At 46.9% G+C, this 15,967-nt stretch overlaps 1 protein-coding gene across 1 annotated transcript in view; it reads left to right on the plus strand.

Annotated features, from left to right (window-relative positions):
- ANAPC4 (anaphase promoting complex subunit 4) overlaps positions 1–15,967 on the plus strand; it is a gene marked incomplete at its 5' end in the record, with an annotated part of 151,655 nt that overhangs the window by 36,070 nt on the left and 99,618 nt on the right. Inside the window, 3 exons of the mRNA XM_082273145.1 lie at positions 5,685–5,769; positions 6,957–7,061; positions 7,146–7,229. Coding sequence (XP_082129271.1) covers positions 5,685–5,769; positions 6,957–7,061; positions 7,146–7,229 — 274 coding nt within the window. The remainder of the gene's footprint in view (positions 1–5,684; positions 5,770–6,956; positions 7,062–7,145; positions 7,230–15,967) is intronic.

A 15,967-nucleotide genomic window follows, 5' to 3' on the forward strand; every position in this document is an offset into this window, starting at 1 on the left:
CCCCAAATATATTCTGCTGCTTCTCCTGAGTATGTGATACCACATGTGTGAGACTTTTTGGGAGCCTAGCTGTGTACGGGACCCCAAAACCAATCACCTTCTTCAGGTTTTCTAAGGGCATAAATTGTTTTTTTTACTTCCTCACTACCTATCACAGTTTTGGAGGCCCTGAAATGTTGAGATGAAATAACCCCCTCCCCAAAAAAACCCATTTTGTAAAGTAGACACTCCAAGCTTTTTGCTGAGAGGCATGTTGAGTCCATGGAACATTTTATAATTTGCCACACGTATCGGGAAAATGTCAAAAATTGCTCAAGCATGCCATGGCTATATGTGAAATGACACCCCAAAATACATTCTGCTGCTTCTCCTGAGTACAGGGATACCACATGTGTGAGACTTTTTGTCAGTCTAGCCGTGTACAGGACCCCAAAAACCAATCACTGCCTTCAGGCTTTCTAAGGGCGCTAATTTTTTATTTCACTCCTCACTACCTATCACAGTTTCGGAGACCATGAAATGCCAAAATAGCACAAAACCACCTCAAATGACCCCTTTTCAGGAAGTAGACACCCCAAGGTATTTTCTAAGAGGCACGGTGAGTATTTTGCAGCTCTCATTTGTTTTGGAAAATGAAGAAAGTAAAGGAAATTTTTTTTTTCTCTTTTTTTAATTTGCAAAACTTTGTGACAAAAAGTGAGATCTGTAAAATACTCAAAATGCCTCTTGGCAAATAGCTTAGGGTGTCTACTTTCCGAAAAGGGGTAATTTTCTGGCGGTTTTGTGCTATCTTGGCATTTCATGGCCTCTCGAAACTGTGATAGGTGGTGAGGAGTGACCATAATTTACGCCCCTAGAAAGCCTGAGGGCAGTGATCGGTTTTCGGGGTCCTGTACGCTGCTAGACTGCCAAAAAGTCTCACGCAGGGGGTATCCCCATACTCAGGAGAAGCAGCAGAATGTATTTTGGAGTGTAATTCCACAAATACCAATGGCATGTGTGAGCAATATATCATTTCAATGACAACTTTGTGTAAAAAAAAAAAAAAAATATATATATATATATATATATATATATATATATATATATATATATATATATATTTTTTTTTTTTGTCATTTTTCAAACACCTGTGACAACAATATTAAATATTTAATGGGCTGAACATGCCTCTTAGGACATTTCCTGGGGTGTCTACTTTTCAAAAAGGGGTAATTTTTTTTTGGGGGGGGGGGGGGTTGTACTGCCCTGCTATTTTAGCACTTCAAGAAATGAGATAGGCAGTCAGAAAGTGAAAGCTGCATAAATTCCAGTCTATACACCATAGTTTGTAGACGCTATAACTTTTGCGCAAACCAATAAATATACACTTATTGATATTTTTTTATCAAAGACATGTAGCTAAATACATTTTGGCCTTGAGTTTATTGGATGTTTTTTTATAAGAAAAAGTAGAAAATGTCACTTTTTCTCAAAATTTTCATCTTTTCTTCATTTATATTGCAAAAAATAAAAATCGCAGATGTGATCAACTACCACCAAAAGAAATCTCTTTTTGTGGGGAAAAAAAGGACGTAAATTTCGTTTGGATACAACATTGCAGGACCGTGCAATCGTCCGTTAAATTCACGCAGTGCCAGATTGCAAAAAATGACCTGGTTATTAAGGGGGTAAATCCTTCTTGTCCAGAAGTGGTTAATACCTAAATTTGCTGAATCTGGTCAAAGCACACTGAGTCTGGTCAAACCATACTGAAATCATTCTTTTAAAATTGAATTTTATTGAAGTCCCCAATTTACAGTAGGAAAATAATTATTTGATCCCCTGCTGATTTTGCCCCCCACCTATAAAAAAAATGAAGGGTCTATAATTGTAATCATAGGTGTATTTTAAATGATAGAGACGTCTTATCAACCAAAATTGAGAAAAAAAACACACAATACAAATGTTATGAATTGAGTTGCAGTTCAGTGAGTAAAATAAGTATTTGATCCCCTACCAACCAACAATAATTCTGGCTCCCACAGACTGGCTACAGTATGTTCTCTTGTGGTATACAGATTAGTCCTGTGAAATTAGGAAGGTGCTCCTAACAACAACTTATTATGTGTATAAAAGACACCTGTCCACAGAATCTTTCTTCCATTCAAATCCACCATCATGGGCAAGACCAGGAGCTGTCAAAGGGCATCAGGGACAAGACTGTAGACCTGCACAAACAAGGCTGGAATGGGCTACAAGTCCATCAGCAAGAAGCTTGGGGAGGAGGCAACTCTCAGCGAGTATTCACAAATGGAATGGAAGAAATACAAAATAACCATCAATCGCCCTAGGTCTGGAGCTCCATGCAAACTATTACCTCATGGGGTAAGGATGATGATGAGAAAAGTGAGGGATCAGCCCAGAACTACACAGAAGGAGCTTGTGTATGATCTCAAGGCAAGACACAGTCACCAAACAAACCATTGTTTTGTGACTGTTTGTTGTCAGACCTTAAACCTATAGAAATTTTATGAAGGGAGCTGAAACTTCGAGTTGCCAAGGGACAGCCAAGAAACCTTAAGGGCCCTTTCACACGGGCGTTCCGCATGTCCGTATATCATCCTATTTTTTTGCGGATGATATACGGACATAATGTATGTCAATGGCATTGCGGATGTCAGCGGATGACCATCCACTGACATCCGAATTTCGTCCTTTCAGTTCTGTTCCGTTTTTTGGAACGGAACAGAACCCTATTTTTGTTCCGTTTAAAAAACGGAACGGATGCAAAATCGGATGTCAGCGGTGTCATCCGCTGACATCCGCAATGCCCATAGACATACATTATGTCCGTATATCATCCGCAAACGGATGGGATGATATGCGGACATATGGAGCGGATGACACAAGTGTCATCCGGTCTGTGAAAAAAAAAAGTGCCGGAGCGGATCACAATGCGGTCCGCTCCGTGTGAAAGAGCCCTAAGGATTTAGAGAAGAGAAGTAAAGAAGAGTGGACCAAAATCCCTCCTGAGATGTGTGCAAACCTAGTAACCAACTACAGGAAACGTCCTACCTGTGCTTGTCAACAAGGGTTTCTCCACTAAGTACTAAGTCATGTTTTGCTTGGGGATAAAATACTGATTTTACCGATTTTACTCCCTGAACTGCAACTCAATTTATAACATTTGTATTGTATTTTTTTCTGGATTCTTGGTGGATATTCTGTCTCTATTATTTAACCGCTTGCCGACCGCCCACAGTAATATTACTGCAGCAGTGCGGCTCCCCTGGGTCCAGTCACATAGTGGCAGGGGAAGGGGCTTAGGCAGCGTGCTCCCGCCGTGTTTAGACACAGCGGGAGGCGGGCCGGGGGAGTAGAGGCGGCGATTGTGATAAATGTGAGCCTAGGGGAGTGAGGGGGCATGGCTTCTGAAATGACCATAGAGACATGTGATCCTATATAGAAGGATCACATGGGCTCTATGATCATCCCAGAGAGAAGGACGGTCGGCTGTGTTTACAACAGTCGACCGTCCTTCTCTCTCAGTGGGATATGATCGTGGGTGTCAGGCGGCAATCGGAGCCGCCTGCCCGTTGCATCGGCTTCCCCGCTGACCAGCAGGGGCGGGAGCGCACCACCCCCTAGTGCCGCGCACGAGAGCGATGCACAGCTACGGCGATTTGCCTGTGAATGGCTGCCGTATAACTGCGGCGGGCGGTTGGTAACAGGTTAAAGTGTTACTAAACCCAGATTCTGCATTCACTATATCTGGTCTCCCACAGTACACAGAACATGGAAATGCACTTATTTTAGTAAATATAAATGGATAAATATTTTTTTCATCAGCCGTATATAGCAGTTAGAGCAATCTTGTGACTTGTATCGGTGTGTGCAGATAGCTTGTAGGAGGAGTTATCATTTCTCCGAAGATTGTCCTATCAGATTGTCCTATCAGGCTTCAAGACTCTTGATCCTCTGTCATAACATGTCTGGACAGTGCTAATTGGTCCTTTGCTGATCACATGTACCCTCCCAAGAAAAAAAAAAAACACTCTAGCAATACACACTAAACTGAGCAGCCTGACTCTATAGACTCTAAATATTTGTTTATTTTTGGGGACTGTGGAAGGAGGAGAGGATCAGAGAAGACAGCATTGAACAGCCTTTTTACACAATGCAGAGGATGAACCCCTTAGGATCCACACTAAGGGGTATAACAAGCATGCTTTACTGCATATATAGACTGATTTTACTGTTGTGGGTTTAGTAACAATCATTCACTTGGGTGGCATTTTCATTGTTAACATAGTGTTCCATATTTCAATATGACCACATTACCCATCCACAGATCATGTTACCCGCCACCACACATTTGTGAGGAAGAGACCCTTGTCCTCTCAACATTGTAATAAGCTGCTTTCCCAATGCAGGTGTTTATAAGCTGGCAGTGGGTTATAGGGGGGATGAGGATGACAGGCGGTGGGATGTTAGCAAGGCAGCAGTGGGGTGCCAGATGTGATGAGGATGACAAGGGGGTAGGTTGTTAGCAAGATTGCAGTGGGGTGCCAGGTGTGATGAGGATGACAGGGAGTGGGGTGTTAGCAGGGGTGGCAGGTGTGATGAGCATGAGGATGACAGTGGGTGGGGTGTTATCAAGGTTGCAGTGGGGTGGCAGGTGTGATGAGTATGACGGGGTGGGGTGTTAGCAAGGTTGCAGTGTGTTGCCAGGTGTGATGAAGATGAGGATGACAAGGGGTGGGGTGTTGGCAAGGTTGCAGCGGGGTGATATGTGTGATGAAGATGTGGATGAGGGTTGGGGTGTCAGAAAGAGAGAAAAAGAGGAAAGGCACAGAAAGAGAGAAAGAAGGATCACAAATATGAAAAAAAGAAAACCACACATTTTTGGCATGATCTGTATTATTTATGAATTTAGAAATTGGGAAATTTATTTATTTTTTAACAATTTCGAAAGAATCTATGACCTCAATATGCACACCCGCAGGCTGTAACTGATGCTGTTGAAAGGTCAAAAAAGAACACTGCAAAAATGTATAGTGGTGTTATCTCATTTATGGAATCACTGCCTCTTGAAGTCCACTATAACCTGTGTCCTCCTGTTTTTTTTGTGAGGCGGAGCATCCATCCTATCAAGATGTGACATCCCACCCACTGTGTTCTTTTTTTAGTACCTGGGCATAGAGGAGGAGGAAGGTACTGGGCTGTCATTTAGGATTCTGTATACACACAAGCAAGTGTGATGTCAATACCATGTGACCTGAATAGCTCAGCTAAAACCAGGAAGTGTTCTCTGCAGCAATAGAGTCCACACTGAGCATGTGCAGCTGTACTACACTCACTGTGTCTTATCTGGATTTGTCCAGAGTGACATTGCAGGAGGGCGAGGATCTGTGCATACAGGATCACACAGCCTTTTTAGGCAATGCAGAGGATTAATCACTTAGGTTACACAGTGAGTATAACAAGCATGCTATTCTGCATCTACAGACAGATTTTACTGTTGTGGGTTTAGTAACACTTTAATTTAAAGTCACAGTTTTGTTTGCAGTAAAGGAAATAATGACATCTGTCAGATAATTATTTGGTTATAGGGGTATCTAGTGATTGGAGAATGTCAGTTTTTGTTTTCATTTTGTCAAAGTTTTCAATTAAGATGACTTTTCTGCACTATTTTATACAAGGCTCAACGCTTTGGTCCTTGGAGGGGAATCAGGGCAAATAGAAATCTATGCCTATGGAATGTACAAGATTGCTACAATTACAGAGGTAATGTATTTTGTGCAGTTTATGTATGCTGTTAATTATTTCTCCAATATTTGTCTTTTATGTGTCTGGTATCATTTTTACTAAAGAGAGCCAACCGGCTCATGTTTTTCTTGGGGTCAGAGATATCTTCTGGCCAGCTACTGAGTTAAATACAGCATAGTTAAATACATGAAAATGCCTTACAAATAGAATGCGTTTGAATTTCTTTTAGATGTCTCAATAATAGAAAATGTACTATTTTTTGAGTTCAGGTAAAGGTGCGCTTGAGTTATTTTGAGTATGCAGGTTTATTTGTATGATGGGGAATGGTAGTAGGTGGGTACCAACCAAAATCCTTAATCCTGGAGGAAATAACATTTGCCCCCCCCCCCCCCCCCCATAATCGCAACAGTCCTTCTCAGTGCAGGGGATCTGGGTGCAGGAGACCCACTGGTGATGAAAGACAGCAGGAGCTGCTGGATGGACTGTGACATTTTGCTAGACAATGTGTTTCAATCAGAGCCCTTTCTCGGGCCTTACAGATAAAAACAAGTGTATGACGATTGGGGGTATATCATAAATTAAAAATATATGACTGGCTGTATTTCAGTCAGGTCTCTGACAGCAGGTTGTTCGATGATTGTTAGCACCACCTGTAGTTCATCTGAGCGTGTCCTCATTACAGCTCTGACCTTTCTTATGGTGTGAAAAAGAAATGATTCCTCAGACTGGGACTACTCTGTATTTGGACCGTACAAAAGCTTAACATAACACTTTTGTTGACTGCAGCCAATTTTGAAAATGTTATTTCTTTTGTGCTACTTTTAAGTTTAATAGGAAAATTATTATAAAATACCTATCACACTACACCTCTGAGAACAGACCAGCCAGAGATCTTTAATGGCATCCATTGACATGAAGATAATTGCCAGATTTTGCAGAAATTGGTTGGTTCTCCAACTGGAAATATATTTAGGATGCTTGTCCTTTTATGGTGGGTGCGTTATCTTCCATTGAAATGTATCAAAAAGATGCCCACACACTTGAACAGATGTGAAGTCACGTTAGGCACCGGTGTGTGATGCAAACTGCATTTTCTTCATTATTAGGAAAGAGAGAGGGCTATTTTTTTGCATTTTTGTTGTTCTAAGAACTGATTGCTGTGGTGTTCCCATTCTAATAAATAAATGTCATCGTCTTTACTTCAGGTGTTTGGCTCTTGCCTTGGTCTGTGCTTGTCAAGTGACTTAAAATCCCTTGCTGTTGTTACTGAGCTTTCAACAAACACTACCCCTGAGATCACATATTTCCAGGTGAGCTACAGAAATGGCTACAAAAGACTAAACTGAATTCTTAAATGTCAGTTTTAATGTTTAAACCCCCTGTTTATGTTGCAGTTGGATACCAGCTTGCTTTCTTCCTATTTACCTGAGGTTACCCGAATGGCACGAAAGTTTACACACGTTTCAACACTTCTTCAGGTAAATCACTCTAAAGTGGAAAGTGAATTTGCCTTTAATTGGCACAAAGTGTGCATACCCCCAATGCAGAAGGTATTTCTTTCAAAGAGGGAAAATACAGATTTGAACACTGTAACCATGCTTGATATGTTCTGATTTGATTTTGTTATTTAACCACTTCCATACCGCATCATGTAAAATGACGTCGGCAAAGTGGTTGTGAGGATCCGGGCCGCCGTCATATGACGTCGCCCGGATCTCCCCTCTACTGCGCGCCCCCGGGGGCGCGCAGCGCGGCGATCGGGGGTGAGGCTCGTCCCTCGGACATAGCCCATCCCTGATCAAGGTAAACAGCCAATAGAAATTGGCTGTTTACCACGTGATCGGCTGTGTCAATCACAGCCGATCACATGAGCGGCTCCAGCACGAGCCGCTCGTTCTCTCTGCAATGCGCGCCCCCGGGGCGCGCAGAGCAGCGATCGGGGACGAGGCTCGTCCCTCGGACAGAGTCGATCCCCGATCTAGGTAAAGAGCCAATGAAATTGGCTCTTTACCACGTGACCGGCTGTGTCCAATCACAGCCGGTCACAAATGTCAACAGAGAACACGGTAACTAGCTGTCACCGTGTTCTCCTCCTCACACACTGATCCTGTGTGAGGAAGAGAGTGTGGTAACAGCTAGTTACCAATCATAGTGCACCCCAAACACACTGATTGCCCCCCCCCAATAAAGAGCACCTGTCACTAGCCCATCAAAGTACCCGAGTACCTGTCACCAGCCCATCAGGTACTCAGATGACAGGTACTCGGTACTCTGATGGGCTGGTGACAGGTATTCGGGTACTCTGATGACAGGTACTCGGGTACTCTGATGACAGGTACTCGGGTACTCTGATGACGGGTACACAGGTACTCTGATGACGGGTACTCGGGTACTCTGATGACGGGTACTCGGGTACTCTGATGACGGGTACTCGGGTACTCTGATGACGGGTACTCGGGTACTCTGATGACGGGTACTCGGGTACTCTGATGACGGGTACTCGGGTACTCTGATGACAGGTACTCTGATGACAGGTACTCGGGTACTTTGAGTACCTGTCAACGGAGTACCCGTCATCAGAGTACCTGAGTACCTGTCACCTACCCATCAGAGTACCCGAGTACCTTCCACCTGCTCATCAGAGTACCTGACGCCTGAAGTACCCGAGTACTTGCCGCCTGCTCATCAGTACCCATCACTACTCATCAGTACTCATCAGTACCTATCACGTATCAGTACTGATCATCAGTACCCATCAGTACAGTATCACCTATCAGTATCAGTACTACTCATCAGTACTTATCACCTGCCTGTCACCTGCCCATCAGAGTATCCGAGTACCTGTCACCTGCCTATCGGAGTACTCGAGTACCTGCCACTTGCTCATCAGTACCAGAGTACCTGTCACCTGCCCAACAAAGTACCCGAGTACCTATCACCCTTCATACAGCCACCATGTCCAAGTCCAAAAAGGTTTATATACGTCCTCCGTTTAAACCTAAATACCGGTGTTATGGCAGCAGATAGCTGCCATAACCCTGGTATTTTTTTAAACGGTGGACGGTTGGCTTTCCGATAAGGGTGGTCCCAGCGGCGGATTCGCCGTGGGATCACCCTTCCGGGATGGTGGAAGAGGCACCCCCCCCCCCTCCTGCCACGTTCCGGTCCTTTTCCCCGCTTACCGGACCCGCCGGCAGCGGGGAAAACGATCCGGTCCCAGATCCTCACAGACAGGATGTCGAGTGAGGGCAAGCTTGCCCTCACTTGACTCTATGGTCTTGGAGGACCGGAGCTACGGAAAATGTTGTTGCCTAGCAACCGGTTTAAAGGTCCTTTTTTTTTTTTTTTCATTTTATATAATAATTTTATTTATTTTTTTTCTATCTTTTAGTGTACTTGTGAGATCTGAGGACTTTTTGACCCCAGATCTCACAAAAAAGAGGTCCTGTCGTGCCTATTTCTATTACGAGGAATGTTTACATTCCTTTTAATAGAAATAAAAATGATCAATTTTTTTTTTTTTTTTTAAACGGTGTAAAAATAAAAAATAATAAATAAAATAAATAGTAAAAAAAAAAAAAATTAAAGCGCCCTGTCCCCGTGAGCTTGCGCGCAGAAGCGAACGCATACAGAAACCCCGCCCACATATGTAAACGGTGTTCAAACCACACATGTGAGGTATCGCCGCGATCGTTAGAGCAAGGGGAATAATTTGAGCCCTAGACCTCCTCTGTAACTCAAAGATGGCAACCTGTAGAAATTTTTAAATTGTCGCCTATGGGGATTTTTAAGTACCAAAGTTTGTCGCCATTCCGTGAGTGTGCGCAATTTTGAAACATGACATGTTGGGTATCTATTTACTCGGCGTAACATTATCTTTCACATTATGGAAAAAAAATTGGGCTAACTTTACTGGTTTCTTATTTTTAAATTAAAAAAAGTGAATTTTTTCCAAAAAAATTGCGTTTAGAAGACCGCTGCGCAAATACGGTGTGATAAAAAATATTGCAATAATCTCCATTTTATTCTCTAGGGTCTCTGCTAAAAAAAAATATATAATGTTTGGGGGTTCTAAGCAGTTTTCTAGCAAAACAACTGATTTTAGCTTGTAAACACCAAATGTCAAAAATAGGCCTAGGCAAGTGGCTAGGATGCATGATGGTGCGCCTTGGATGTTGGGCCCCTCTATATGGCTAGGCTGTGAAAAAGTCTCACACATGTGGTATTGCCATACTCAGGAGGAGTGGCAGAATGTATTTTGGGGTGTCATTTTTGCTGTGTACATGCTATGTGTTAGGAATATCCTATAAATTGACAACTTTGTGTAAAAAAAAAAAGTTTTCATTTTTTTCCCACATTTTCCAAAAACCTGTGGAAAAAAATGATATGTTCAAACGACCCATAATGCCTCATAGAATATACGTTGGAGTGTTTGCTTTCCAAAATGGGGTCATTTTGTGGACTTTTCCATTGTATTGGTGCTCTAGGGCCTTGAAAAGTATGATAGGTAGTAAGAAACATTTTTTTTCTTCATTTTCCCAAGAATTGTGGGAAAAAATTACAACTTCAAAAAACCCACCATGCCTCTTACTAAATACCTTGGACTGTCTACTTTACAAAAAGGGGTCATTTGGGCGGTATTTGTACTGTCCTGACATTTCAGGGCCTCAAGAAAGGAGATAGGCTGGTGTGATCAATTTTCAGTAATTGGTACCATAGCTTCTAGACTCAATAACTTTCACACAGACTAAATAATATACACTAATTTGGGTTAATTTTACCAGAGACATGTAGCAGTATACATTTTGGCCCAATTGTATGAAGAAAAATTAATTTTCTCTTACGTCCTCCGACAGTCGCCGCCTCTTCATATTCGTCACATATGGGGTATTAGACTTTGCTCCGAAGGAGTAGCTAGGCAACAGAATATGTTAACAATAAAGCTTTAACATATCCCACCCTCAAGGGGTGGTCCCCTCAGTCAATACCCTCCTACTTCCTGCAACCATATCTCAGTTTTAATGTCTAGCTTGTCAGGAGTGGCTGGCTCTCTCTGTGCTGGGACTTTTTGTCCCAGACTCTTTCTTCTTTTTGATTTTTGTTTGAGTTTTCTCTCTACCTTTACTTAGCTGTTATTTTTGTCAGCATTAGTTAGTTCTTCGGACGAAGAGGATCATGCGGACTGGGTCTCGGGCTGATCCCCCTGGTCGCAGGTCGTGGGTCAGTGGCTTCCCAGTCTGCCATCGAGCGTTCAGCCAGGTAACGCTCCTGGCACGGTGAACGACCCATCCCTGTTCGGTGCAGGGATGATTGGTGAGGTGGCTACCTCACCGGACGCTGTGCGGTTTCTGAACCGCCATTGTGTGCGTCTTGATTTGCGACTCTCCCTGCCTCATGTGCAGCGGCTTGTTCGCCTGTGCGGGTTCCCCACGCCATGTGAGGTAAGTGTATCTATGTGGGGACCTGTCTGTCTGGGGGGGGTCTCAGTCTGGGACTGTGTAACCTGCCTTTAATCACACTGCTTGTCTCCCTATATCTCGGCTGCATGCTGTGGGCTGCAAGGGGGGGGGGGAGCTGTATGACACTGAGTATGTCAGGCTGGGCAGTGTGAGGAGCTGTGTGCTGTGGGGCATGTTTTTAATGGCATGCTGGGGCATATACAGCGATCGCTGCGGCGATCTAACATGTATCCATATTTTGGGATAATTTTGTGTGTGATTTTATGCACTGTGGAGCGGCGATTTCGGCGCCAAACGGCGCCATTTTACCGGCGCCCGCTCCGGCCGCATGGTTTACATGCACGGCGGCCATTTTCTTGTAGCTTCCATAGGCTTACATAGAGCGCCCTGGCAGCATCACTTCCTCTCTCCTGGAAGCACCGATCGAGGCAGCAGCAGCAGCGGAGTCTCCTCAGGTTTTATCCTTCTATTCCTGTGTTCCATTGCCTGTATTCAGTCTGTATATTCCCTGTGGGGGTCTCATTGTGCCTGAGTGTGGTGCGGTGGGCTGCGCTTGCCGCGCTTGCTGTAAGGGGGCAGTTAACCCTTGGTTGTCTGGCATACAGGGGCAATGGATTCTCAGGAGGGCAAGTTTCCCACAGTATTGGTGGAAAGCCAGGGGACCGCTGTTTCCCCCCCAGGGGGGGATTTAGCCACTATTGTGGCTGGCCTTGCTGCACAGGTGCAAATGCTGGTGGCTGCTCAATCTACTAAACGGCCCAGAGTTGCTCTGTCCTCTGATTCTGAGGGTGAAGGTGATGGGGCTGTTCTGGCGGGGACCCCCCTATCGGGGTCCCGCTCCTCTCTTGATCTAGTGGGGTCTGAGGTAGAGGCTGAAGTTGAGGGGGTTGATAATTCTCCCCCTGGCTCGCCTGAAGAGCTTGCAATCATGGATGAGTTGATTGCTTCCATTAAGCAGACGCTACGTTTGCAGGACGAGGTGTGTCCCCCAGCTGCCTTGGCGGCTTATGGGACGCAGAGAAAACGCAGGACGCCGCAGGTTTTTCCCTGCAATGCTGATTTTCAGCGCGCTGTTAAGGACCAATGGCGCGATTTGCGCAAGCCTTTTGCGGTACCAAGTAAATTCAAGCTGCGTTATCCTTTCTCGCCTGCCACTGATGAACGGTGGTGTGTGCCTCCGCCAGTGGATCATGCTATTGCGGTTTTGAACAAAGCCACTGCGATCCCTGCAGAGGGATCCCCTATTTTCCGTGATGCCACGGATAGGAGACTGGAGTCTCTTGCCCGTCATACTTATTCTGTTACGGGTTCTATGCTTAAGGCTCTGTTTGCTTCTCTCATGGCGGCCCAGGCGATCGCAAGTTGGACGCAGATGCTTAGGCGCGTCCTAGTGGCCGATTCGGCCTCAGCGGCGACCCTGGATATGGTGGATCAGATCCACCAGGGTGTCATGTATCTGTGTGATGCGGACCTGGACCTGATTCCGTTGGCCGCGCGTGTGCACAGCGTGGCGGTGTTGTCTCGCCGCCTGGTTTGGTTGAAATGTTGGTCGGTGGACCAATCTTCACGTAAAACCTTAGCCAATCTGCCTTATGATGGGTCTCGCCTTTTTGGGGAGTCCCTGGATGTGTTGATTAAGGGGATTACCGGGGGTAAGAGCACTCTCTTGCCCCATTTCCCCAAGGCTAAGGGGGCTTCTGGGAAGAAGCATGCTAATTTTCGGCCCCCTCAGGGGTCCTTTCGTGCCTTTCGGCCGCACTACAAGGGAAAACCGTTCAAGGGCCAGGGCTCTCAGAAGAAACCCTGGTCTGGAAAACAGAAGTCCGGCCAATCCGGACCTGCGGCCCATAACAGTTCGGCCTGAAGGGGCGCCCTCACCCAGTTTTGGGGTGGGGGGACGCTTGCTCGGTTTTCTTCAGCCCTGGTTGGCCCGTGTGCGGGACAGATGGGTTCTGGAAATCGTTCGATCTGGTTACAAGATCGAGTTTCTCTCTCGGCCAGAGAGCAGATTTTTTCCCTCAAATCTACAACTGTCTCCGGAGCGCCTGCGGGATCTGCACCTGGCGGTGCGGGACCTGAGGGCTCAGGGAGTGGTGGTTCCGGTGCCTCATCGGGACAGATTTCGGGGGTTTTATTCCAATCTGTTCACTGTGCCCAGAAAGGAGGGCAAGGTTCGTCCAATTCTGGACTTGAAAGCTCTGAACCGCTCTGTGAGGGTTCGCAAGTTCCGCATGGAATCCCTGCGCTCGGTGGTGGCTGCCCTGGTTCCGGGGGAATTCATGGCCTCCATCGATTTGAAGGATGCGTATCTTCACATCCCCATATTCGAAGGTCATCAGAGATACCTTCGATTTGCCATTGCGGAGGATCACTACCAGTTCGTGGCGTTGCCCTTTGGGCTCGCCTCGGCTCCGCGGGTCTTCACCAAGGTGCTTGCGCCGGTTCTGGCATTATTGAGAGCCCAGGGCATTTCTGTCCTGGGGTATCTGGACGACATTCTGATTCGGTCTGCGACCAGTCAGGGTCTGGAGAAGGACCTGTCTGTCACGATGCAAACTCTGCAGGAGTTCGGTTGGACGATAAATGTTCCAAAGTCGACACTGAGTCCGTCGGTTCGTCTTCCCTATCTGGGAATGATACTGGACTCGGTGCAGGCGAGGGTCTTCCTGCCGGAAGACAAACTCAGGACTCTTCAGGAGGAAGTCAGGTCCCTCAGGGACGTTCCGAACTCGTCTCTGCGGACGTGTATGAGATGTCTGGGATTGATGGTCTCGGCTTTCGAGGCGATTCCTTTCGCGCAGTTTCACACGCGGGGTCTCCAGGCGGAGATCTTGTCCAAGTGGGACGGGCGACCTCAGTCTCTGGATCTTCAGATCTCGTTGAGTCATCGCACCAGGGAAACCCTTCTGTGGTGGCTCCAGTCCCCGTTGGTGTCCGGGGGCAAGTCGTTTCGTCCGATCTCGTGGACGATAATCACCACGGATGCCAGCCTGTCGGGCTGGGGTGGTGTCCTGGGCGTTCTGTCCGCCCAGGGGACCTGGTCGGAGGGGGAGTCTTCCCTCCCGATCAACATTCTGGAATTGCGTGCGATAAGGCTCTGTCTTCATCGCTGGACGGACCGGCTGCAGGGCTGCCCGGTTCGGGTGCAGACGGACAATGCCACGGCGGTGGTCTACATCAACCACCAAGGGGGCACCAGGAGTGCCCGAGCGGCTCGAGAAGTGGCCGACATTCTGTCTTGGGCCGAGACTCATGTCCCGGCGATAACGGCGGTTCACATTCCGGGAGTGGAGAACTGGCAGGCGGACTATCTGAGTCGCCAGACCCTGGATCAGGGGGAATGGTCTCTCCACCCGGCTGTCTTCCAGATGTTGTGCGCGAAGTGGGGTCTTCCAGATGTGGACCTGTTCGCGTCTCGCCTCAACTACAAGGTGAAGAGGTTCGTGGCAAGGACGCGCGACCCTCGGGCAGACGCGTCGGACGCGTTAGTGGCCCCGTGGCATCAGTACAGGCTGATGTACGCGTTTCCACCGATTCAGTTGCTGTCCCGGTTCCTTCGCAGGTTACACTCGGAACGCAGCACGGTGATTCTTGTGGCACCGGACTGGCCTCGCCGGTCCTGGTACGCAGACCTCGTGAATCTGGCGGTCGACGCCCCCTGGCGTCTGCCTCTTCGGGACGATCTACTGTCTCAAGGACCGATTTACCATCCTGCTTTACAGTCGCTGGCTTTGACGGCCTGGCTGTTGAGACCGAGGTCCTGAAGGAGAAGGGTCTCTCTCCAGAGGTTGTTCATACCTTGATCAACGCGAGGAAGTCTTCCTCGGGAAAGGTTTATTACCGTACTTGGAAGGCCTATTTTGCCTGGTGTGAGTCCAGGGGGTTTTCACCCCGCACGTACTCGGTTTCCCGGGTGCTGTCTTTCCTTCAGACGGGTGTCGATCAGCGTTTGGCGCTGGCTACGATAAAGGGTCAGGTGTCTGCGCTGGCCGTTCTGTTTCAACGTCCCGTGGCTTCCAACTCCTTGGTTGGCACTTTTATTCAGGGTGTGCGGCATCTGGTTCCTCCTAGGAGGGATCCCTTGCCCCCTTGGGACTTGAATCTAGTCCTGTCTGTGTTACAACGTGCTCCTTTTGAACAGATCAGGGAGATCTCGTTGTCTATGTTGTCCAAAAAGGTCGCCTTTTTGGTGGCGATCACTTCGGCTCGCAGAGTGTCGGAACTGGCGGCTTTGTCCTGCAAGTCTCCGTACCTGGTTGTTCATTTGGATAAGGTGGTCTTGCGACCTAATCCTTCTTTTCTGCCGAAACGAGTTTCGGAATTCCATCTTAACGAGGATATTGTTTTGCCTTCGTTGTGCACGAAGCCTAAACATCCAAAGGAGGTGAGATTGCATTCTCTGGATGTTGTTCGGGCGATTAGGGTTTACCTTAAATCGACTGAGTCTTTTCGAAAGACGGACTCCTTGTTTGTTCTTCCAGAGGGTCCTCGGAAGGGCATGGCGGCTTCCGCCTCTACCATTGCCAAATGGATCAGGCAGACCATTGAACAGGCCTATGCCTTGCAGGGGAAGGTTCCCCCTGTGCCTGTGAAGGCGCACTCTACTAGATCTCTGAGTACGTCTTGGGCCTGTCGTCATGGGGCTTCTGTAGCCCAGGTGTGTAAGGCGGCGACTTGGTCGACCGTACACACTTTCACAAAATTCTACAAAGTAGATGTTCAGGCATCGGCGGATGCTTCCTTTGGCCGCAAGGTTC

The sequence above is a fragment of the Pelophylax lessonae genome (genome assembly GCF_965119305.1).
Source record: "Pelophylax lessonae genome assembly, chromosome: 12".
Lineage (NCBI taxonomy): Eukaryota > Metazoa > Chordata > Amphibia > Anura > Ranidae > Pelophylax > Pelophylax lessonae.